Consider the following 27,246-nt stretch of genomic DNA (forward strand, 5'->3'; position numbering starts at 1 on the left):
TCTTGAAACGCTACAAATCACCGGGCTCAAGTGACTTATCTCCGGTTCTTTTTAAAGACGGCGGTGACTTTCTGGTTATGGAACTGACTGAGCTGTTTACAAAGGTCTGATAATTAGAGAGTGTTCAGACATCATGGAATGAGTCGATAGTTGTCCCTATCTTTGGAAAGGGTTCACGGCGTTCCTGTAACAACCATCATTGTTTTATGTGGCACATATATATCTCGTGTCCCTTTGTACCAATATTTATGTTTAAATAAATAAATAAATAAGAGTATACCAGGTTGTTACTAGGTTAACATATGAATTTTACGATAAATGATGTGATTACTAAAGCTAAGTGAATCAGTCAGACAGTCATATACAACGTAAAGCCTGACATGTGCATCGATTAAATTTTTATATTTGTTTATTAATTTAAACAAATTGTTACAAAGTGGCACCAAGATATATGCCACGCAATGACGTTATCATTCAATGTGTGTGGAGTGGGGTACTGTCCGGGTGTCGAAGCTGAAACAGGTGGTTTTCTCAGGGAGCCACTCCTTGGAACTTCGAATTCGAGATCTAATTCACAATAAAGTGGAGCAAAATTAGTGTGTGCGGTCCCATAGGAGCTTGTGGCCAACATTAGGTTCATACACTATCCGCTCTCTTAGGATCCTGGAGCCCATGTGCACCATTGGTTTGAAACCAAGGTTTTCCAACTCCATTAGGTGGGTGCAACATGCCCACAAACCCGGTTAAAGCACTGAGTATTTTCTTCGTAAGTAACACCACCGCCACAAGGTAGTGAGTAGGACTTCCCCGGCAGTGGCTGTATATGCGTGGCCATATAGGAGTATTTTGAGAGGGGGAAGGGACTTCCCACACAGGGAATTCGGGGAAAGTTGACATGCAGCATTGGGATTGCGAGATAAAGTTATCCAGAAATTCCAGAGTAGTAGGAGTAACAGTATCAGTGGTAATAAAAAGGAGTAAATGAAGAAAAACGGCATAGGGGTATTTCGGGATTCAAGAAGTGGGGGAGATAAAGGGAAGTGTATTGTTTGATGCTTAGTGGGGACATAAAAGTGAATAATTTTGAGTGATCATTTGATCACGAGGTATTTCGCCAGTGAATAATAGCACCACAAACAATCTTTTCAGTTGGCTTATTTGATTCATGAACTTTTTGTGAATTCATAAAACAATCTTTTGTCCTGGTTAGCTTTTAACTTTTCCCAACTTTGTCCTACCATAGTTGGCATTGTAGATGTAACTGTAACTGTATACATAACTGCTGTAAAGACTTTCTCGTTTACCATACCTCACTTTTGCCTGATCATTTACATATTTCTCAACCCCTTTGGTCAACAGAAATTCATTATTTCAATTGGTTTTTCATAACCTAAATTTGCATATGATCATAGCTTTTCTGACTAGCGTTCAGTCAATATGGGAAGTGTTTCGAAGTTATATGTACCCGAAAACTCAATATATGCATATCTTCAACTCTCAGCTGTTATGTTTTTGTTACTGTTTTATTACCTAATAGATTATGTTAGTTGGTACATCATTCTAGTTTTTGATTTTCTGTTTTGCAAACAATTTTTTTCTATTCATTTTAGATGTCATTAACAGACCAGCTAAGAGCTTTAGCAGTCCCGATTACATCCAGCTATGTAGTTGACAATGTTCACCGCAAGTCTTTGATTTATGAAGATGCTTCGAAAATCGACACTCAGTCTTGTTATTCAAGCTGTAGGTTTATTTTCCGCATGTTATTTTCTTCAAATAGGTTTAAAGTCGTTTGAAAAACTGTGTGAGATGGAAAACGCTTTTACCTCATTTGGCAGCACATTGTTTTCTGTGACGTCGTGTCAACTGGAAATGTGCAATCTCTTTCGTCAAGAAAAAGTAAAACTTGACAGCGAAATCTCCAAGTTCCTGTGTTACATTTCTTCTTTCCTTAAGCATTTTGTTGCTGTACAAGCTTTAGAATGGCTAGTATTCAAGTAGGTTTATGACCATCTGTATTCACGGTTTAGGTTTCAGATTCATATACATTATGTTGAAGATTTTATTCGCTGCATCATTCCATATCATGAAACTGGTCTGTTCGTCAAGTTTATTCAAATTCTAAATTTCCAGCAGTTACCTCCTTCCTTCCAGTGGTTAAAACCATATGCTGTATGTTAGTTGATTTTTCTTGTTTTTCTTTCTTCATACTATATTTTCGTAAATTACTATGATGTCCTAATAAACCTTATTTTATCTTTACCAGAGGAAAATTGAAGTGTTCTGCGAGTCACTAAGATGTCCATAAAATATTGGTTGATAATTGTTTCTATTTCTCTTTTTGTTATTGCTATTTTAATTGCAACATTCCAATCTCACCCATCTGCTTTAAGTTGTTTTATGTTAGGGTGCATATTCTAATTGATGTTTGGAATACATGTGGCCCAATTTTAGCGATTAGGTTGACTAATATTTTGGCTAAAATCTGGGAGTTGGACCTAATCCTATCTGACTGGTCACAATCACCGATTGTCCCAATATATAAGAAGGGGTCAAAATCATCCTGTGACAACCATAGAGGGATTAATTTGACTAATATAGTACCTAAAATACTAGCCTCAATAATTATCGGGCGCCTAACTGAGACTCGTGAACTGCAAACACGAGATCAGGCTGGCTTCAGACCTGGTCGTGACTGCATCGACCACATATTCACTATTAGTCAGGTTTTGGAGTATAGACATGCTTATCGGTGTCCGAAAACAGTAGTTTTTCTTGACTTAAAAGCAGCATTTGACTCTGTAAACCGAGAAGTTCCGTGGCAGTGTCTGTCATTGAAAGGTGTACCTCAGAAGTACATAAACCTTGTGAAGGCTCTTTTTGCTCGAACACTACTAGTTGAGCGAACTGTCATCTGATTTTACAACCTCAAGCGGTGTCTGACAAGGCTGTCAACTATCCCCCTTTTTGTTTAACTTCATCAGTTCTATAGTAGAGGCGTGTAGTCAACTAACGTGTGAGATTTAGTAAGAATTATCTTATCTTCATAATCAAAATCTTCAACCTTATTCACTTCACATATATTGATTTGAGCAACCATTCAACACATTTGAACCTCATACAATCTTTAATATTTTATATCTTGAGAATAGAATTATTTTTGTTTTTCTGGTCACAAGTACGTAGTGAATCATTTTTTCAACTATTTAATCACTTGCTTAAATCTGACTTCACTTACCAAGGGATCGTTAAGGTAGTCGTAACATAAACCGTTTTAAAATATAGCTTAGATCACAGCTTTATTTCAATGGAATCACTACTAGTTGACTGAGCACGCACTAGTTTGTAATTTGATTATTTGCCACATATCTGTTTATATTGGTCTCATGTCAAACATACGCTTAATTTTTCAGGAAAGTGGTAAAGCCATATCACGGAAGGAGTTCGCTCGTCTATGCATCCGAGAACATACCCTTATTCCATTTATATGTACAGCTATCCTCAGTTATATGGAAGTAAGTGATAAATTAAGGTATTTTTATTTATTGATCAGGAGACTTCTGATGTCATAGTTTGTCCTATTTCTCGTGTTAAAAACTTTCATACCATACTAATTTTTAGCACACATTTGAGTTTCTTCTCTCTGTTTTATAGACTGTCGTTTCTTTGTTTTTGTGTAAGAAACTTGTTGAAATACTTCGTGCTGAGAATTGTATATAGTACCAAAGTATAATATTGAATAAAGTCATTAATAATAATACATCCAGTGGGAACCGTTTTCATGTAGTCCATTTTTAATTATTAACAGTTCGTATGTACTAATCATACAACACTTCGCTTCAATGGAATCACGAATAAAATGTAGTAAGTAGCGAGTTTATTGTTGCCAGTACGTAAACTAGGGGGTCTGGTATTGTTATGTTTGAAGCGATTACGAGTTCCCTAATCTGAGAACGGGACAAAAACTCTGTGACCAGAGACCAATAAGCTAGCTATTCTGACGCGTCAGAGCCCCGCTAACTAGAGTGAGAAGTCCAAGTACCGAAGTGGGAAAATACATTCCGCAAACAGTCAGAAGCACAAGCAATCACAACAGGAACAAATCAAACGTATATATACAGCATAAAATTGTTCTTGGGAAGCGTTACAAAATAGCATAATAAAAGATACAACGAACCAATAGCCTTTAAGATCCTTCCAAGTGGGAAAATTCGACATGAGGGTAAAAATGAGCGCTTTTAGCGCAAAAACAAGAAATTCAAATTTTTAAAATGAAATTACAAAAATAAGGCATTTACCAAATAAGTTCTGGGGATCTAACATCCCTGACAGATATACACTCAAAAAATACAATGATAGACTTGACAAATGTTACCTTAATTGGGAAAATTCATTTAGTTCAGATGGCCAGTGTTGTACAAGAAATTGCATGTTAAACAATTTACTGGTCTAAACATTCACTTAATATTCTTAATGTTAATTAATTTCAGTTATAATGAAAAAAATAATATTGAGTACTGAGTATAAAAAATTATATATATATATATATATATATATTACGCTTTACTTAATGTTTCGATCACGTGTTAACATATTACTGTTTATTTATCTTTAGTGTTGTCGCGATTTGATGCCAACAAGACTTAACGATATGACCAATTTTTTTTTGGGAATCGTAACCGCGTTGTGTGATTCTGGTGTGCCTGAGAAAAAACTTCTCAAGATATTAGATTGTTTTCAGGATGTTATAAAACAAGGATTAAAATCTACAAATATAGCTCCTTTTCAATGCGCCACATTTTTGGTCGTAATACGTTTCAGTTTGAAGTTGATAATTAATCAAGAACTAGTTCTCGATTGGATATCTATTATTTTAAAGAAAACTCGACCTTCTTGTGAGTGGGAATCAATACGTATTGTAATCCAACTAATGAGAAATCAGCGTATTCCTTTGTTACCTCCAAAACTTACTGAGCGTCAGAATGTTTTATTTTCCAAACTATCTCCTGAAGAACAACGTATAATTGAAGAAGAACAGTCGGCGCTAGTCAATGAGTATAATGATCCTAATAAGTTAGCAGTGGAGTGTATGCAGAAGTTTGATTATGTTCAAAAAGCTACACAGGTTTGATAAGCAAATTTATAAATCTAATGTTATCATTAGCTTTATCATTCAAAGTTTATCGAAATTTAAACAATTTTTATATCTTAGACTAATTGATTAGATTAACAATATTGAGTTGGAAAATTCGATTAATTCACTATCGGTTTATGATCAACTTTCCTTAAATGAAATCTCTCTCGAATAGTTTCGTCAAAGTTATCCATTATTGCTCTTTAGATAATTTTAAATTAACTTTTATGTCGTTGATCATATTGATAATTTCGATGAAAAGAATATTCTACTTTCTTTATAGTTTATTCTTTGTAATTTCTAAGTGCTAATGAATAAGTCTGATGTACATTACAAGTGAAGTCGGTTATCATTCTTCAATTGTTTATTCCTATCATTAAAAGTTTTCAAAATCAGTTAATCTAGTTTTAGAGAACATATCACCACACTGCCTAAATTTGTTGTTATTGAATATACAATGCTTATGTTGTACACTATATGATTTAATAATGTAGGTTTTTCATTTTATATCTTTTTAGTTTGTTGATGTTGATATCAAAAGCCTTGAGTCAAAAACAAAGGAACAAAAACCTGCCGACGATATTTTATTAACAGAAGAGCTCAAGTTGAAAATCGATGAAATTCACGCATTTTTGTCAAGTATCCCTAACGTAGGCTGCTGTGTAATGAATTGCACTTCATCTTGTCCTAGCGGATCTTTACCAAATTCTGAGTGTTGGTTATCTGATTTGTTACTTGAAATATTTTCCGATGAATGTTTTGGTAATAATAATTCTGATCAGCATAAAGTACATTATTCAAAAGTAGAAATACGACATTATATTCGGTTACTAAGATTGGTTAAATCTTCCATAAATATTCACATAGATTCTGGTAAATATGCTCAAGGGGTGGTAGTCGCATCAGGTACGCCGAAGCCAAAATGTTCCCGTAAATCAATGTCGTCTTCATATGGTTTGTTACAGAAAGGCATTGACAAAGGTCAGTTTTCCCGTCCTACTAAATTATATATATGTATATAATATATAATCATATTACTATATTTATCTAGATAAAAATTAGATCATTGTTATTCAAAGAACAAATTCTTGTATTTATTGTGAAACTTCACTGACAAACCTGGTTACTAAGTCCTCGATCACAAAGTAGACTACCTCAAATATTCTCGTCCTTTAATTGCACTAGATGTCTAATTATTTTCTTAGAGACCTATTTAAGCTTAAAGCATCTTACTTGTAATACGTATATAATCGACTTATCATACCTATTATTTACTCCAATACTCTTTATTAGCATAAACGTTTTACTTTACCATCTACATTTTGGCTGTATAATACACATACTACTTTTTATTTATTGGGTAGTATTTGTTTGTTCTGTTTATTTTGATCACTCACGTTGATTTTGGATATAGTAGTTAGTGTAACAACATCTTTGCTTTGTAGTTTTACCACTCTTGGTTGCTTGCTTGTCACACCCTGCTGCTATTATTCGTGTAGAGGCGTACGATATCTTACACTTTTGGCTCAAGAATGATTTATCAAAAGATCTGGAACGCAAACCGAATTTTTCTACCTTTTGCTCCAATTCCGACTTGACTTCAGATTTTGCAGCGCAGATAGATGAGCTGTTTCCGGAGGAAATAAGAGAGTTGCTCCTAGGCGATCCACTCTACTCATTAAACAAAGTAGCTTCTCTCTTGATCAAGGCTGTTGTTCGCCTGTTATTCAGGTTAGTGTCTTCCTTTCAGGATATATTTATTACATCAACGTTATATTTCAACTGAAAATTACCGCTGTAAAATCCAGTAATTTAGTTCATTTGTAGGAATTCTTCAATTTTTAACATCCTAGGGGAACAAAAACCAAATGTCACAACCAAGAAGTCGGTAAATGTGTTAGGTCATCACCTGCTAATATTTGGGATTAATCGATTCCTCTTACAATCTGGAGTTCTAATTATATATATATATATATATATATATATATATATATATATATATATATATAATTATTCTATCTTGATGTCTGAGATAGCTTTGTCGGGGTTTTAAATGGTTATCGATTAGTTATGGTAACCTGATAACCATATCGAAGATAAGGTTGTAGAATATATAAATACGATCAAAAATGAGGAATTCAAAAACTTGGAATCTAGAAGACAGCGAATGCACCTGCTCCATTGCAAACGATTTTGTGCCATGTCATTCAAAGTTTAACCACTGGTTACGATTATCACACGGACCCCAACGAGGTAGTCTACACCCTGTCAACATGACTCAGTCCAACTGTCAATGACTTCACGGGCTTGTGCCACTTTTTGCTTTAGCCATCCGTGCACCAAATAACATCGCCTATCGAGGTAGTCGACCCACCATCCGATGTCTGATATCGCAGGAGTTAAGTCAATAAGCTTGATTCAGATTACAGCTAACTTTTAGGAGTCTCCTTAGTAATGTCTTATACTAAAATCCCACATATCATGATATCTTGTTTAGTTTACTTCTTTTGCTTTATTGATTTTCAGTCAAACATTAAACCTAAGTACCTCGGAGGCTTGCTCAGAAAGTAAATTTTCCATACTTTGCTGGAAGGTCGGCCTACGTTTACTAAATGAGGATACCGTCGGTGATATTCTTTTTATTCCGAGTAGTCCAACTGAAGAATTTGTCAGAGGCTGGTCTGGGTTTCTAAATTTGATACATTGCTCCAATGTTCATTTCATCGATTTACATCATATATGTTTATCACGTCTTAATCCAGCATTATTTGCATCTTTAGAACGTTCTACCCTTTCAATGAATTCTAATAAAGAGAAAGCATCAATTTTGCGGAAATCAACTGGTTGTTTGCAAACTCTCAATAGAAATGTGTCAAACACGGATCTTTATGAAGGACCCCAATTTAGTATTCTTGATGCTTTATATAAGCTTGGTCATAGTAATGGGCAGTCTGATTTCGATTCCGTTCACAAAGTATTTTCTCGTGTAAGTTTCACCTTCAACATTTCAGTGTTAAGAGAGAATTATGTTGGAAAAAGCATTTCGGAAAATGAAAATAACTATTTTGTCGGTTTTCTGTTCGAATGCCTTAATTATGAACTTGGCTTTATTGGAATACTGTAGTTTTATTTCTGGGGAAAATAACAAACAAACAATGTGCTGTTCAAGATCTAAATTCTTGCTAGTTTAAAATATATTTTCAAAGTTGTTGTCTGACTTTTGTTGCACTCTCTAGTGAAAGTTGTATGTATGAGAAAAATCATACATATTGATAATAAAGACTTACTGTGTCCATCTGCAATCGTTTATTACTGACATTGGCTATAGCCCAACGTGTAAGCCTTCTGCACTGTCACCGGTTGTTGGTTCACAATTCTTGTACCCTTTAACAGAACATATAACATAGTTAATAAAGCGCTGAAAATCCTATTTGACTCGTCTTATTGTTTCCGATTACATCTAAGTTAATGTAAGTAAATTATGAGGAAAATAACACCATATATGAGTGTCATGATGTTTACAGCCTCTTGGCAAATCCTAATCATTTGGGCTTTAATAATTTAGGTGTGAATTATGAGCGACCATTACTGAAGCAAATTAGGAGCTAATCAATAGTCTGTATTTCTTGTTTGCAACACTATCATTATGGTATATATGGTGGGTAGGAATTGATCCTAATGGTCAACTATTATTTCGTCTTTGAGTGAATTACCTACCAAACTGATATCCTTCAATCACTTAATGAATCTAAACATATTTATGTTCGTGTTAATATTTTGTGTGTAGGGATGTTGTTTGATTAGATCAAAGATCTATTCTTCTGTCGAACGAACTTGTTTTTGAGCTCAGTTTATCCGATAGTTTAGGTCAATAGTTCAGTAATTATGAATGGTTGTTACTCGATCACATCGTGTCATCTCATTTTATCTTTTGGTTGTGATTCTGTTTATCAATTTTAACAATCCGAATCACGTTCATTCATTCATGAAATCAGAAATCCTATAACAAATCGCCTACTAAATGTCAGTCACATCTCATGTAAAACATGTAGTAAGACATGTAATAAATTCAGTAGCCTATAACTAGCAGACGTCTGTAACACGCAACCCTTGTTATATAATTACTTATATATTATAAACTAATGACGCACTTTGCATATTCATAAGTTCGATGTTCATTTTTGGTAAACTTTATTAATTGATGTCATACTTTATTTCAGCTTCATCTAAATACAGTCCATTTCGATTATATGTTCATAAAAGCAGACCCGTCAAGAACAGTTGGTGGTGACAACAGGTCATTATTTGCTCGAGTTGCTGAAGCCCGGTAATTATTCTTTTTGTTTTGGTACTGTGCTTTGGTATGTTTATTTATTAGAGTAATTTAGTTAACCGTGTTCATTCATACAAAACTGTATGGGGGTTATTGAATATTATGAAATTGTTTAAACTGTAGTAGTTGGGTTTGTTTACACTTATTACTTCATGTTGCTGTTCCACAATTCAAAGTACCTATTACAAACTATCTTTAAATTGCTGTCAGAAGAGTAATCATTCATTTCTGAGTAAGTTATGCGTAACACCCACTTTTGACTGGTCAATTCAGTCATGCTTTCTGTATGTTAGGTTTTTTGTATCAGCCATATGTGGTGTTTATTATCTGATTTGGTCTTAAACTCTGTTGATGATATGTTAGTGTCGTCATTGTATGTTTCCAAACCTTTGATACTTAATTAAGATCATATTTTGTAAATATTGTTACTTTGTCCATTTTTTTTACTTAGCTCTCTGCTTAGTGATGATCATGTTTACAAGTTGCAGATCTATTTGAAATGTGTTTCTTTTTTTAATGTAGAGAATCTCGTCGACGTAGTTTACGAATACGGAAAACCAGGGAGACTGATTTGGAATTATTAAATGATGATAAGAAGGTCTATTCAGAAAGAGTTCGCTTACGATTTCTTAGTATGTTATTGTCTATTTTAACTGAAGCTGTGCCACGGTTACAATCATATGAAATTGCATCTACGGTTCAGAATAAATCAAAATCTGTTGATTTGAATACATCACTAACAGCTGTAGATACAAAATCACCCAATATTGTCGTAAAGAAAATTAAAGATCACAATTTGCCGATGAATGATTTGATCACTCCATTAGTTAATCATCTTACAAGGTGAGTAGCATATAGGATTCGATATTGTCATATTATTATGATGTGAGATATTTAATTTCACTTTTAAACTTATTATTAAATTGCATCGCAATACTAGATGGGTGTTATAATTTTTGGTTTTATGATTCAGACAGAAACAACGTAAAACTTCGTACGTGCGTACATCAGTTCGAGTTGTCACACCACATTAGCACAGAGATACAATTGACTATTCAAATTCCATAGTGGCAGATGTAATAAAAGTATAAGCAGTAATCCGAGAGATTAGGGTTTGAGGATGTTATCTAAGGAGTATAATGCAGTGAAATAAGTTTGGAAAGAGAAAAAGATAGAAACATGAAGAATTCAGAAGATTAGAATTTGGTAGAACACAAACAGTGGATGCACCTTCGCCATTGCAAACGATTTTGAGCCATGTCATTCAAGGTCTCTAACCATCGGTTGCTATCATCTCGCGAATCCCAACCAGGTAGTCTACACCTACCAACATGGCTCAGTTCAATTGTCAGTGACTTCATTGATTTGTGCCACGTTTTGGTCTGGCCACCCCTAGCTTTCTTCCAACCTACTCCTACACCATGAAGCATTGCACGTCGGGGCAGTCGGTGGTTGGGCATACGTAACACATGTCCCAGCCATCTCAACTGATGAAGTTTCAGTACTTCATCAATCGATTTGCCATCCTTACCTAGTACCCATTTCCTAACGACTGCATTACTTACCCGGTGGTCCCAGAATATACGAGCAATGCTTCGAAGACACCTGTGATCAAATACTAGTAGCCTACGAATATCCTCTACTCTTACCGGCCATGTTTCACTGCCATAAAGTAGGACGGAACGAACCGCTGCGCAGTAAACACGTCCTTTGGTTGGTAGACGGATATCTCGCCTACGCCATAAATGACGCAAGTTGGCGAAAGCTAGACGAGCCTTCTGTATCCGTGCTGTGATTTCGTCACACACCAGACCACAAGGGCTGATGAGACTCCCAAGATAAGTGAAGTGGTCTACACGCTCAACTACTTCACTCCCTATCATTAGTGAGGGTGTCGATGCAACCCAATCTTGAAGTAATATTTTGCATTTCGAGGGAGAGAATCGCATTCCGAACATGCCTGCATAGTTGCTTATAGTGGTCAGAAGACTGCATTTTGTCAGCGTCTTTATCAAATAGAACTACGTCATCGGCGTATTCTAAGTCAACAAGTGAGCCTCCCGGTAAAAGTTCAACTCCTGGAGATTGGGATGATGAAAGTGTAATCTCTAAAAGCATGTCAATGACAAAGTTGAACAAGAATGGGGAGAGTGGACATCCCTGACGAACACCACTTGAGGTAATCAATTCTGATGACAGTTCGCCATAGGCTCTAACTCGACCAGTTGTGTTCGAGCAGAGAGCCTTTATGAGGTTAATTTACTTATTTGGTACTCCTTTCAGTGACAAACACTGCCATAGAACCTCACGATCAACGGAGTCAAATGCCGCCTTTAGGTCAAGAAATACTACTATTGTGGGATGTCTGAGTGTGTGTCTATGTTCGAGGACCTGACTTAGAGTGAATATCTGGTCTATACAACCACGTCCAGGTCGAAAACCAGTCTGGTTTTCTCTAGTCTGCTCTTCACGAGCTTTGGTAAGGCGTCGAAATATTATTGAAGCTAATATTTTTGACACTATATTAGTCAGCTGATCCCTCTGTGATTGTCACCGGAGGACTTTTGTCCTTTCTTATAGACTGGCACAATCAGTGATTGGGACCAGTCAGTTGAAATTACGTCCAGTTCCCAGATTCTACCTAAGACCTCAGTCAATCTCGTTGCTAGTACTGGACCACCATCCTTAAAAATCTCAGGGGTTAACTTGTCAGGGCGTACGGCTCTCCCTCGCTTTAGATTTCCTATAGCTTTTTCAACCTCGTAGAGAGTTGGAGGACTTACCTCAATTTGCCATTCAGGACGACTGGGGATCGTGGGTAACTGAAGTGTGGCTGAAGGCCAGTTGAACTGATCCCTAAAGTGTTCTGCCCATCGATCCAATCTCCTGGACTGAGAATGAATAATATGTCCATTTTTTTCCGAGATAGTTTTGCTGACAGCTGGGTTCTTAATGCCGGTTTCTTCAACAAGTCTGAACAGTTGTCTGCTGTTACCTATTGCCGCTGCCTTTTCCATCTCTCTTGCTTTCGCTACTCATCACTGTTTGCGATCATTGCGTAGGCTTCTTATTAGCGTGCGCTTAAGCTGACTCCGCTCTTTGTTATGTTCAGAGCCAGGTGGGATGAGTTTTCGAGCCTCTATCAGTGTGGTAGATGCTGCTGAAATCCAGTGTTTCTCCCTAACCTTATTGTTTACCTTACTAGCAGATATCACAGCTGTTTCCACAGCTTTTCGGATGTCATTCCACGCTGCCTCTGGGTGGACACAACTTACATGGCTGCCTAACTGTTTTTCTAGTTGTTCCTGGAATGAGCGACAGTCTTCTATCGAGCCCCTCCATCGGTGGCTGATAGCGATGTGATCTAGTTGGGACGAATTTGGGGTTCGCCATGTCAAAAGATGTTTTTCCTTGTGCCTAAAGTTAGTATTTGCTAAAAACAGGCGGTTATCTGATCATAGCTGCAACATACGGTCGCCGTTATCTGTTCTTCGATCCACGACACCGTAAAATCCACCCAGGTATCTTTCCCCTTTGCTTAGTTTACCTACTTGAGCTGCAGTTAGCGGGAGAGTAGGCAGTTAACCAAAAGTCTTTTTTATAAACAAGGGTATAACTCAAACACTAATAATGCAAAATTCATATCCGTTGAATAGGTTTTTGGTATTTAAACTTAGTGGTTCAGTAGGTAACGCATTGTTTCAGGCGAAAAGTAATGAGTAGTAATATGGACATCAACTCTAGGGTACAGGTACCTCCGTCTGGCGAATCCCAAATAAACTGAAACGCTCTTCCTGGATTCTGTTACTAGCCAATAACTGACCAACTTTGCTAAAAATACTTGTGACCAAATTAAATATCGAAATGACGCGCACATGATCCACATATATCAACAAAGACTGGTCACAATTCAGTCCGTAATATCAACAAGATAACCTAAACTCTTATTGCTATTGTATGCTCATTGTCTAAAATCGTTTACCTTTGTTGAAGAATGTGCTCACCACTTAGTTATTTCCTGTACTTAAAGCAAAGGTTAGTCATTATAATATTCTTTATAGGTGATCGTCGTAAAAGTAATCAAAGCATTTATTTTAGCTAGATGACACTACACTTATCACCATTTTGGGAATAATCTCTGTTGAGAATGACAGAATACGTTTATGAATTCTCTTTGTTTTACCATGAATGTTATCTTGATATTCCATATATTCGTAGCATATTAAACATGGAGCAAAATTTGAAACAAATAGAAGCAAATACAAATCAAGCAAATGTTCTAGAGTCTGATACAGATAGTGATCTGGAATCATTACCTGGTGATTTGTCTGATATCCATATGGATCAAGAAGCAGCAGATATTTCGCTTGTTAATGAAGACTCGTGTATTCGACCACTGTTGCGTCAGTGCATTTATAAACTTCTGATTTGCATCACAACTATATTTGCTGAAGGAAATCGTGTTAAGCGACCTCATAGAAAACGTTCTTATCGGAAAACACCAACGGACCAGACAGGTCTACTTTATGGTTTAACATCTGCACAAGTTGCTGTGGATCCAATTTTCCTCTGCCTCACTGTCTACCCTGACTGGATGTCCTTGCATCAACAGGTTCTACTATGTTTTATTGAACTGTCTGTCATGTTTCCCGTAAGTTTGTGTTGCACTTATAATTGGTAGTTTGTGTCATAATAGTATTTGTTAATCAACTTTTTAATGTTAACAGTGAGTACCTGTTAGACTAAACAATAGAATTTTAACTCACAATGTTGTTTACCATTACTATTAGGCTAGTGGTTTCTGTTGCAGGTTTTTAAAATTAAGTTGTGTTCATAGATGTTTTTCAATGGACTCAATAACCCTTAACTTAACTGAATTTGTTTTCTAGAATTAGTGAGAACCGTAGAAAGATATTTCATCAACGAGTTAATCAGATGTATAAATTAAATAGAAATTACGTCTGTTTTTGTCGACTTTTCTCGTAAAATAGATTCATGGTGTTCACACCTATCTATAGTTATATTTAAACATATTTTATAGCAATAATATATTTTAGCGACTCAGGTTTTTTATTAACAAGCTCATCTTATAAAATATAAAAAATATATAATTTACATTTCAAGCAATTAACTGACCAACAATATCCGATAAAATATTCTCTTGAATTAAAACTGGTTTTTAGCATCGAAGTATAGTTAAATTATTTTCATTTAATCTTTACTTTCCTAACGGTTATTTTTTATGCCTATTTTTTTAGAGTGCATTATGTCACCATTTAGTGTCTTTGGTGCAATGGGTTGCGTGCAATCGTCAACTTATGCGTTTGGATAATGCTCATAACCTTAGTATTTTGGGACGTCTGATATTAGTAACTGTTCCGGCACTTATTCGAGCGTCTTCTGAGCAAATTTCTGCTGGTCTTTATGTGCTTTATCTATTTGTTATCAGATTTGCTGAGTTCTCTACTAATTTGGCTCGGCGTCGTTTAGCACTTTACGCGGTCCTGATACGAGGTTTGTCCCAAGTAACTGGACCATTTATAACAGACAGTGAGCTAAATCAGTCTTTTACACAAAAACAAATTACGGATGAAATAAAACCAACCAAAAAAGTTGAGGGGGCTGCACGTGGAAATGAGTGTAAAATCTCATTACGACCTAAAGAAAGTTGGGTTGGAAGTTGGTTGTGGGTTACGTCACTTGTATTCTTGAACAAAAATTGGCAAATACAATCAGTTGGTAGGTTCTGAGTAATTTTTTGGTTTCTATTTTCTGCTAATTTAATTTAGTCCCAATTTCTCAGAAATATCATCCTTAATAAATTGTGATTATTAACAATAGTCGTGGGTGCGCACTGTTGACGAGCCCCACAATAGGACGAAACGGCCATCCAGTGCTTCCAGGTTTTCCATGGCGTTATAGCTTCAATCGACTCATGATCTCAACTATTAAAATCACTGTAATATCCACAAAAACCCCTTCTGATAGAAATGTAAATGTAAAGTATTTCTCAAGGTAGTATTAATTAGTAATATCATTTCTGAGTGATCTGATATTATGGGATGTATAATCTTTATTTCTTAATTATCGTTTTTAGCTGATGAAGTTGGGCCTTTTCTTATCGAGTTGTTCTGTCATTTCGGGTGGGATCATCAAGTGCTTGGACTCTGTGAATGCATAGATTTTCTGAAATATTTGTGTACGAATTCTTGTGATTATAAGCTTCCTCAAGTAAGTCTTACAAAGTTCTTATACGTAAGGTTTCGTTTATGTGTATTTAAAATATCTCCGTTTTGCTTACTATGATGAAGAACACTGTAGAGATGTGAACTCTGTTGAGAGAACACCTAGGATTTGCTGTGTGTGATGCAGTTCTCTCTGAAATTTGGTTTCATATCTTAATGTAATGATTGTTCTACTTTCGTTGTTGGATCATTTTTCTAACACGATCACTCACGTTATCTTTATTAAAAACTTAAATGACTTATAGGTTTTGCGACTTGTAAACTTTATGGAGAAAATAAAATTAGGGTCTGATCACATATATACTTGTTAAGAACATTCTTATATAAAAATAAAAGGTCAACTAGACTGGAAATGGGGGGTAAGAGGAGACAAGGGTAATAATAATAGTAATAATAATCATAAAAAGAATGTGATCAGATTGTTCAAAATGTATTGCGCTAATATATCACATAGTTCTGATAATCTTCATCTTCTTATTACACTATCAAAATTTATCAAAGGGACTAATTGCTTTAAAATTAGCGTCGTTAGAATCCTCCGTGTGTAATTTTGTTTCCTCAATGTTTTTTTGTTTCTTAATATTTCGGGAGCAATCATTTTTATGATGTATTCCAATGCGTGAGTACAAGCTATTGCTAGTATATATTTCCGATGGACTAAGGGTTAGTTGTTATTTTTTGTAGTGAGACCGTATGAATCTTAATGACATGCCTTAATAGTTACGGTCTGTATGCTACACGAAGAGTGACTCACTGTATTTAAGAATAAGAAGTGAGAGGCCATAAACTGTGACACTGATGAATATACAGCCGTTTACATTAGCCATGGATGATTTTATCGCATAAGGAGTTTTGGGTGCTTTATTGATTAAGTTGATTTATTGTCTAAAAAGAAGGTTAGATTTCTCATTTTACAGTTGTTTTATTTCAATTATTGTGCTTTCTCTCTGAATTTTTATTGTCCTCGTTTTGTAGATTGACGTATCAGAGAACAGTGGTAGTGTTTACATTGAAATCGGTCATTCGCAAAAGCGACTAAAATTGAGTTCGTCATGTGCGAATCTCAGCAAATCACCAACCAACAACTTAACAATTAGTTTTACCGAATCTCTGTCAAACGACATTAATGTGAGCACACCGACTTCTTTCATCCAACTCGCGTCTTTTATTTTCAATTCAGATAACGCAATTCAAAAAAGCGAACAAGTCCAAACTTCTTTGAACAATTCTGCCGTTGTAACGTTGAATGAAATATGGTCTTTAGTCAATCGAACTACACAGTTTATTGTAGCATTGATAAGAAATCCTGATTATTATGATAAAGTTCAAACAGCTTTCAGCGATCCATCAGGTTTAAGTGCTGTTTATGGTCGGTTAGTGGAACATATTGTTCAGTTAATGCTCGTTGTAGCTACTTTCTTGACGAAAGTAAAGAAATCCGACGAAAAAATGACAGATGTAGTCTCCTGTGCTGATGAAACATTGTCCGGTTTGCAATCAATTTTAGTACAGGTTAGTATTATATCTATTTCACTGTCATTAGATAATACATTTCTAATTTGCGAAGAAGCTTTACCATAATTGAATAGTGCCAAGCATCTATGTTGGTTTCTGCTTCTTGGTTTGCTAAGTGTATAACGCGACAGCGTTTGAAGAGAACGGTACTAGATCCGAGTCCCAGAGTAAAGATCAACTCTGGGATACAGGTGCATCCAGCTGCCTAGTCCCAAATAGGACAAAGCGATGCGCCTGCTGGATTCCACTTCTAGCCACCATCCATCCCTGTTGATTAGTATTGAGTTTAAAATAAAATCGACATCTTTTATACTGCAGTATTTTAACGTTTTATGGCATATTTCTAATGGGTTTCATATTAAGTTAATATTAAATTGCTATGTCCCGATAACAATAGTGAATGGTAACTTTGAGATCCATTTATGGACCAATATTATGCATATATTTTTTATCGTATAATCGCTAAATAACTAAACTATTCGTATTCATGTTCGCCTTATTATGAGCTTTATTTTGAACTATAAACTATTATTATATGATTTACCATTCCTGAATCATGCATTGTTTATTATTTACTATCCCCCCATTCACAGCCACATTTGGCTAGATCTTGTACACATGTTATTTTCTATTTTATGGTACGATGTGGTCAGTTTGATTGGTATATAAACTCAGTATGTTTGAAATATAATGATTCATACAGCAGAGGCTGTTTTGGACTTAACTGGCTGAGCTAGACAGATAGCAGGACCGATAAGTACTCTAGACTGCTCGTACGGTTTTCGTGTATCACTGTTCCAATCGATAACTCGCTGCTCTCTGATTGGCGGTCTTGTCACGTCATACATTAACAGGGCATCAACTCGGCCACAAGTTATAACATAAATAAATAATCATTGATAATCTGTAGGTACCAGGAAATGTAATTCATTATATTGTGCTATACTGCTTGTCGGTATGCATTTTGAAGTGTATAACATTGATTCCTTATTCTTAGTTTTGAGGGCGTCAACCCTTAAACTAATTGTCTTATTTCTGTTAACTCATTTTTCTAACTGTAATTAATGCTTTGTACAGTAAAATATTCACTGATACTTATGCTGCTGAAACACATAGCTCTTACTTGACTTCTGAAATTCTATGTTATAAATATGATTCAGTCAGTCAGTCAGTCACAACGTAGAACTTCGTATGTGCGTGCATCAGTTCGAATCGCCATACCACAGTAGCACAGAGATGCAGTTGTCGATTCGAATTCCGTAGTGGTAGAAGTAGTAAGAATATAAACAGTAATCGGAAAGATTAGGGTTTAAAGATGTTATTAATTCACAGGGAATTCACATCCGTATACTGTTGAGTGAGATTGATGTAGGGATTACATCGCCATCCGGAACTTACTCTCATGAATACATCCAATATCAGCTTTTTTGTTGATAGATTTGGAGTAGTTTGATGAAAATACATTCAAAGTCTTCAAAACTTGTGAATGGAATCTCGAATCGTGTTTATTTCGACACAAGTAAACTGAAGCTTCAATATAAGGGATATTTAACAATTAGTGCTATGTATAAACCGTTCTTTTAATTTGAACTTTATCGTGACGCAATAATAGTTATCTTGGAACAAATTATGGCTTCATTCAAGTATGTGTGATATGAATAAATATTTGGATGTTTCACTCACGTTTAATTAATTTCTCAAAATTATATTGTTTTTTGTACTTCCTGATGTATTCTTTATTTTTATAAATAAATACTGAAAACCCAGTAATCAGCAAACTTTCATAACATTTAGACAGGTTGACTTATACGATGCGGTGTATTCTTTTGTTGGGGAATTTTATTTAGATAAAAAAAGCTGAATAAATAGCAATTTTGAACAGACTTGTAATTGGTAGCATCCAACTAACGGTATGTAGGATATTAAGTTACATAAAACTTGTCCCACTTCTTCATAAGAGCCGGTTTTTGTTAGCAACACCGCTGATTTATGTAATCCCATCTTGTGTACATTTTTATTTAGAAAACTTTTTACATATTGGTCTAAAGTTTATTTTATTCTATTTTTATTCTGCAACAGTTATGTCTTTCATTGTCTTTATGAATAACATAGGATGATGATTTCTCTATTAATTTAATTTTTATTTTTGTAAATAGATTTTGGACTCAGTCCCTGGTCGAGTATTCATCTCCATGATCTTGGATTTATTCTCCTGTGAAAACCGTGGGCTTCGTCGTAAAGCTCTCGACTTATTATCTGCTAAATTAACAAGTTTAACTGCAAATGTTCAACCAGTTCCAATTTTAATTGATTTTACTAAAATGAATTACAAATCCTTCCTCAAGTCGCACAAACATTTAGTTAGCCGAAATTTTGTTGATCTGAATCGTACTATGGAGGCTGGTTTAGTTCAGTTCACTGGGAAGCTAATTTCATTCTATAATTTGAAAAGTGGCAAGATGGATGGTTCCCTGAGGACAAAACATACTACCGTTTTGGGTTCAGGATTTTCACGTCAGTGTCTAGCTTGTTTGAGGAGTTTAACCAAATTACTGGCCTACCGTTATCCAGGGGAATTCATGAGGGTAAATTTCCATGCGTATAACGTTCAACTATTTTGTGGAATGTTTAACGAAAAGTTCCTTAGTAAACATAATGACCCGTCAGTTAGAGCATAATCATCTAGCTGCTATATATGACACTACGCTTTCCACCTGAGCTACACATCTTCTCCACCATCTTAATATTTTTGTGTTACTGAAATCCGCGATTAGCAAGTATAATGTAGTCAGTCTAACCTATAATATTTGTAAACTAAACGTCGACTAAATGTTTACCTACCAGTAACATATGATTATTTCTAATATGTAAGACTTATTTAATTTTCCAGCTTTTAAAGATTTGACTCGAATTTAGTCATTCGTCACACTTTGTGTTACGTATTGATTATCTTTAAAATTTTTATGTAATTTGGGTTCAGGTTTTCTAAACCAGACGTTTCACAGGCTTATGATATACACCTGACAAATTGTATACATTTTTTCAAATTTAGACACTTGTTTCATTTTCAAAGAATCTTAACTGAAACTCAGTTTTAATAATGTTTTCATACAGAGATTTTTCTGGTTTTATGTTGAATTTCTTTTCTTGTAGGCTTTGGACAGTTTAATGACAGTTCCTAGTAATTGGTGGATTACTGTTGATGTTACAGATGCTCATCCAGCTTCAGTTAACTCAACTGATGAACCACTTGTGGAAAGCAATTCGCATGGACATCATTTCGGGTCATCTCTTGCTGAGTCAAGATCCTTAGCTTGTTTATTTTTTGTTGAATGTTTACAACGTTTACCACCACAGTCTTTATATCCAGAAGCGAGCGCAACTACTTCCCGTCTTAGTTGGTTACTTTCTTTCGCATTAGACCATGGTTATACTTGTACATCTTTTGCTTCTTCACCAAAGTTGTCCGTAAAACAATGTTCTTTGAACTCACCGTGCAAATCAGATCGTTACATGAAATTGGTGACTGGTACTATGCACTCAAGAGATCAGCACTTATTAGTAAGTGTTTATCTAAACATGATGAATGTGTTTTCAATTGTTTTGAATTTTTTGAACCTTTTACATAGTCAATAAGGAAAGCATACAATAGTCAAAGTTCTGGGGACTGAATTGCTTACTGACTTGTTTAATTCAGAGAATGAATGCCGTTTCGTTACAATTAACTAGAAAATCTTCAATCAGTCATATACCAAAAACATTTTTTCTTATTTCTATATTAAAAATGTTTAGATCAAGGAAGTTTAAATTACAAAAGCGAAAAGAGGAGGGGTATGTATACATTAATAATATTTAGTTAACACTATATTGAAGCCAACTGTTGACTTATTGGCTTTTTAGTCGAAATGAAAATGGGAACGGTTGAGTTTGCATCCTTTGGTTGCATAACATCAATCTTAAATCTAATGGCTGTCGCTTCTTTCACTGTAGAAATTCATAGTCTAAGCATTTTTTAGCAAGTTGTTTTTAACACCATTGAGATCGTGTGAATAATGTTCATTTTATGGTCTTTTGTTGACTTATTTCAGGCTAGTTTAACACTGATCAGCAATCTACTTGAGTTAGCCATCATTCTCGGTTATGTCAACAGTCTAAAGGTGACTACTCTTCAGAAAATACTGAATCAGCTATTGGAAAGTGGTTAGAATTTGAGAGTACGACTAAGAAAAATACGAACAATTCCGTGTATCAAGAACCTGTTGCAGTAACACTACTAAGTCTTATGTTTCAGCTCCGCAAAGACAACCTGTCTACACTAACAGGTTGTAATCCGGAACGCTCTGGTCCTGTATTTCGTCAGATTTCAAACCTTATTGAACACATACAGTAAGTTACAAAGCATTTAGTGAATATGTCTTTGAAAGTATTGCGTATATATTATGTGCACAATGTTCACACTAATAAAAGGATATTTTGAGTTACATTGAAGTCATTAAAATATTAACAATGTCAACTCTTGGTTAGATAATTTTATCGCCTAAACCTCATTACAATCGAAATTCTAAAGCCCAAGTTCACTTATTAATTAGCATTCAGTTTGTAACTACATCATCTCATAATCATCTACACCATTTAAAGTGATATGACTAGATATATCCAGTACTTCACCTGCTCATGTTGTTTTTTCACTCAACCAAAGAAATAGTTCACGAAATGCCTCTTCCAAAGCTAGTGGGTTTCTTGATAGAATTCACTTACGTTTATGGTGTGTAACGTCAATAAGTTGTCTGTATCCTAAACAATGGCTGACATGTTACCTAACTATTAATTATCATCTTACATCTATTTAGTGGAAAAGGAGTGACCTACGGAATTATTCACTTCATTTTCAGCAACTGAGCTTTAGATTCAAAGTCGTCCAGTTCTCATATTTCAGTGCAGACAAATAGGTCGTCTCTTTAGCTCTGAAACCAAAAAGTGTGGCGTAAAACGCAATCCTTAAACATGTCGTTGGTGTTATGGATTATGTGGTAAAGGAGTTGCATTAAAAAAAATTATCATACGTTTATGTCCTAGAGTCTCGGTGATAACTCACTAAACACATTTTGGTTTTCACAATCTTCACAAGATTATTTAGTGTAACTAAAAGATTTAACAAAACTGTTGTTTTACTGGAATAAGGTATATTTAATCCGACCATTTATTTGTTGCTAAAATCAACGTTCTTTTTTCATCGAGTCTGTTGTGGTTTTCACTTTTGTTTTAGTAGTGTTTCAGACTCATTAGGTTAAGTATTATCAAATACCGATTTAAATGAGCCTATTATATATTCTGATTCTGTTAGTATCTTTTGTTATTGGATGTGGTTACTTGAACTGAGATCTCTCTGTGCTACATAAAGTAAGTATTATCTTGTCTTCTGTTTGGGTTTCATTGTTACGAAACTAAATTTTCATAAACAAAATGTCCATCGTTACAGTTAGCCGCTTAATTTTGTATAATTTGGCTGAAAATAAGCTCTAAAAATTTCATTTCTTAGAAATATCCAACGTTAACCCGCCTATTTATGTTCATATTCATAGTAAACTTTTCCGTCACGTAACAGAAGTCAGTTATCTACTCATATCAATTCAGATTGTAATTGAAAAAGCCTCTAAAACGAATAGTAACGTAAGTTTTCATGTTTTATTTGATTGTTTTCAATATTAATAAAAAAGTATATTTTCATTCATTAAGTACCTTCGATAGTGTCATTTGATTTAGTTCCCAAAAAATAACACAATATTTTGCTGCTAGCTATAAATCTGGAATTTTCATTGTTTTTTAAAATGATGTTCATGTAAATAACCTTCTACTGGTATAATAATGTCAATGCTGTGACAATTCATAATATATACAACACGACAACACTATTCGGTTTTACGCATAAAGTTATGAACAATGTTTCATTTGCGCTGAAAGAAATAACTATATGAACACTTAGTATTTTTGTTTATTTGATCCAGCTATACAGAGTAACTTCCGTGATTATATAGTTTGAGTTTCCTATTTTGTTTCAGTCAACGCAAAAAGTAATGAGAAAAAATCCTTTAAAATATCTGGTTACATTTACTACTGTACTCTTTTTTTTTTGAATTGGATTTTTCATGTTTGATAAGATAATTAATCCATTTTTTATGTATGTTTACTTAGTTTGATTTGAAGTTATTTGTTTTCATGTTCAATACCTGATTGATTTATTTTAGTTTGGATTGACAGACAGTATCTATAGCCTGGATGAATTAATCGTACCTTAAAGCCTAATAAATTATTATTTGAAATAGTAGGAAAGCTTCGCAACTCAGGCAGATGGTTTTTGGCTATGTTGTGTTCTTTGAGATACATGGTTTCCCTGCTGATCTTTCACTGTCATTCTAGACAACATCATCGCCTTCTTCAAATATAAGTGATCTTTTTAGTTATCCCGCAAACGTTGTATCATTTAGTTTTGTTGTCCTCATTTGTAATTGGTAGTCCGTGTAGCTTCTGTCATCCTCATTTGCTCTTGCATTTATGTTGGCTGTCTTTTTCGACTGACCTCTGACGATGTGATTGATTGACCTTCTTCATGATATAATACTTACAGAATGACTAGAAAGACTACTTCCATGTAAACTGGGCGTCGATTGTTTTGTCCTGAACGACAATGCAAGCTCGAGAGGGAAACTATGTCGCTCAGAGAACACAACATCAAATTAGTGTTCATCTTTAATCGATTTCTACGTATGTTCTTTTAAAACATGCATTTTGTTGATTCCTAATCAGTTATTTTTCAAATAAACTTATTTACCTTTCTATTTTTTTTATAGATTTTATTACATGGTGCTTTGTCTTTCTTGTCTGATTTTGGCGAGTCCATGGCACCCATTGAAGAAAACGGTGTTATTGCTTCTAAAGATGAAAATCAGTTGCAGTCTTTCGCAACAATGCATGCAACTCATCCCGATCTGACATGGCGTTTGATCCATACTTGTTTGTGTACAGTTGTGAATAGACTGAATGAAGTTGATTCCCGAAATATTGCAGAATTAAAAAATAATGATATGCTTTTATGTCTCTACCGTTCTGTTGCTAGTTTAATAAGTTCATTACCAGATGATAATACTCGCCTTAAAATTTGTCAACAGTTGCTTACATGGGTCAATGTTCGAAATAATGAAGAAGAATCAGGTGATCAAATCAAAGATATCACTGATCAGATGTTATTACGTTTATCAGTTGTATTCAGGATAATAGAAAGGTTAGTTTATTCGGGATAGACAGCACCTTTGTCGAACACTATTTAGTATTAAGCTATTTTTATCTATAAATTAACTTAGTGTTTTAATATTTTGTTTCAGTAATCGATAGGTAATCTATTCGACTTTCAGCCGTTACTTCATAGGTCCGAATCCCGCTCCACATACTTCAGGGTAATACCACTACTAGCTTTTATACGTAAAATATGTCCTGAAGCAGAGAAGACACAAGTTTTCACCTCTAAAATGAATTATAAGTAATTCAGTGAATAAAGTTGAAAGGAACCTAAATCCGATAGCTGTCTAATGTTTCTTTATTATTTATTCGTCAACATTTTGATTTTAGTTTATGAGAATAAAGTTTTAGAATCATCCATTGAAGTGTAAAATTCACTGATGAATTCAATATTATCTTGTTGAACTTCTCATGTTATCCAATAATTTTGCTTTTAAGAAAAAGATAAAGTCGAAAAACACTTTTGAAGAACACAATGTAGTTCATGGTATTACACCAGTGTTATCTACTACTTTTATTTTGTAAATAATGTGAATGTTTGTATGTGTGTAAATTTTTTATGACTAATGTATATGGTATAATGTTTCTCTTCTTTTTTTTTCAAATTGTAGAATTTCAGATTATCTAAACACAGAAGAATTTTCTGAACTAAGCAAACAGATGTATTTAGTTGATTATATTGTTTTAATATTCATCATAGCTGTTGGTAAGAAATTTAAAGGTATGTTAGAGGTTTGCTATTTTAATGAGTAGAACTTAAAGTTGATTATATTTAGATTTGAGATACGACATGATTTAAGTAAAATATATGGTCAATTTTAATCATCTTACTTTAACACATGTCAATAACAAAAGAATTACTGCGTCCAAATCCCTATACATCTAATTTTTATCAGATATACTAATCTTCAAGGTTACTCAAAGGGATATAGTGATTAATTAAAATCATTTAACATCAATACAATGATTTATTCCGATTTATCACTTTCAATTTCACGTTTATTGGAATAATCAACTTGTATTGCTCTCAGAATTAGTCTTGTTTTCATCTACTGAATCACTTGTCGCGAACCCCCTATTATTTACAGGACTGAGTCCTTCAATTGTTAATCCTGCATTCGTTTGATACTCTTTTAGTAAGTTGGACATAAAAATACTTGATTAACTATATATTATCTTTAGTACAGAGGTTTGTGGAGGTAGTTGAATTCCCACTTTACATCATGGATTGATTTTAGTTAAGGAACCATTGAAAGCCAAAAATCCCCAAATAATTGTTTCGTTGTATTGTGGGACTCCTCAGTAGTAGGGTCGAACCCAATACTTTCTATCTCTCGACAAGCACTCAACCACTAGACCTCTGAGCCGGCATCCAATGATGTTAATGGACTCTGCGTTGATTATTTTGTAGATTAGTAACACTTTTAATACATATTTGGTCACTTGATCAGTGATTCTATCTTTTGAAATATATTTGGCTCGTATTTTGTAAGTGAAACCAATAAAAAGATTGACACACCCTCGATTATTCCAGTACTTATTTCGAATCAGTTGTGCCGTCATAACATTAAATGAAATTAATAACATTTAACAATTTTCCATCCCGGTTCTGTCCTGTTATGCTGAATCACTTGATGCTATTTTTTCTTAGTTATCAATAATTTACTGACATTTCCTATTTTCTGTGTTGAATTGTATCTTTTATTTACATTTTGAATCATTAAAATTTTATTTCTGGAGGTGCTAAAAAACTGTCCAATCGGTTAGGTTTTGGCCGATCGCTTCAATGCTATTCTGACGGAGCTACATCTTGTGTCTTAATTTGTATTCATGCTTCATTGTCATGTTTGCACAAATGGCTTATTGGAGAGGTAAAAAATGTTGGATGTCTCGATGCTGCCTCAATTGGAGAATCAGTACAATATATTCCTTCTGTTTTGATTGGATTACTCGATATATCCTGTCCATCTTCTCATGTACCCCCAATAAGTGAAATCGATATTCAAGATGTATTAGGCTCATATTTGAATGCAATATGCGGTGATGAAGCCTATCTTCGTCCACTTGGTTCTGCACTGACTGAACGTATTATGCACTCCACGTACTGGCGTACTAGGTTAGCTGCAATTCGACTGTTGAAGTTTGTCTTTAATCATTCAAATGATCATGAAATTGACAATGATGGGGATGTTACAATGGATTCAAAACTTTCTGGTCCTGTCAGTTGTATTGTATCAGATTCACTGTTAGCTCTATCAGAAGCGTTAGAAGATGACCGACCAGAAGTTGAAACTGAAGCCAATAAACTATTTGCTGAATTAGAACAAATGGGTCTGACTGCTACAAAAACGTAAACTATGAATTTACCACAAGCTTTATCAGCTAATAAAGATAAAAGTTATTTTGAAATAAATCCTTTTGTACAGTCTTTCCTATGTGCTTTCTTACTCATGTGAACAAATATAATTTTGTGTGAAAGATATCATTTGTACATGGTCCCAGTTTATGTCTTGATCAATTATATTTTTTTGAAAAAAAGTCTTTTTAGTTCAAAGTTTTCAGGGTATTATATCAGATCGTCGCTTAGATATTTTCATCATTTTTTTATTTGTTGGTGAAATGTACGTTTTATCATCCAGCTCTAATAGTAATTAGTGATGGTGAATGGAGTCGTGATATGCTTGTGCTAACCAGTAATGTAAGTAAGAATGGATGGTTAATTAAAA

The 27,246-nt window shown here is 34.6% G+C and overlaps 1 protein-coding gene across 1 annotated transcript; it reads left to right on the forward strand.

Annotated features, from left to right (window-relative positions):
* Positions 1 to 1,610: 1,610 nt before the first annotated feature.
* Positions 1,611 to 26,874, forward strand: Smp_162600 (hypothetical protein; the record flags this gene model as incomplete). Its single annotated transcript, XM_018799082.1, has 20 exons — positions 1,611 to 1,743; positions 1,781 to 1,997; positions 2,031 to 2,172; positions 3,414 to 3,515; positions 4,616 to 5,125; positions 5,653 to 6,115; positions 6,580 to 6,865; positions 7,661 to 8,120; positions 9,355 to 9,461; positions 9,990 to 10,310; positions 13,686 to 14,118; positions 14,726 to 15,206; positions 16,893 to 17,224; positions 19,384 to 19,812; positions 20,381 to 20,788; positions 21,378 to 21,613; positions 22,810 to 22,897; positions 24,076 to 24,506; positions 25,132 to 25,241; positions 26,261 to 26,874. The coding sequence occupies 20 exons, from the start codon at positions 1,611 to 1,613 to the stop codon at positions 26,872 to 26,874; spliced, it is 6,303 nt and encodes a 2,100-aa protein (XP_018650906.1).
* Between the last annotated feature and the right edge of the window lie 372 nt (positions 26,875 to 27,246).

This window comes from Schistosoma mansoni, chromosome 3 (genome assembly GCF_000237925.1).
Source record: "Schistosoma mansoni strain Puerto Rico chromosome 3, complete genome".
Classification (NCBI taxonomy): Eukaryota; Metazoa; Platyhelminthes; class Trematoda; order Strigeidida; family Schistosomatidae; genus Schistosoma; species Schistosoma mansoni.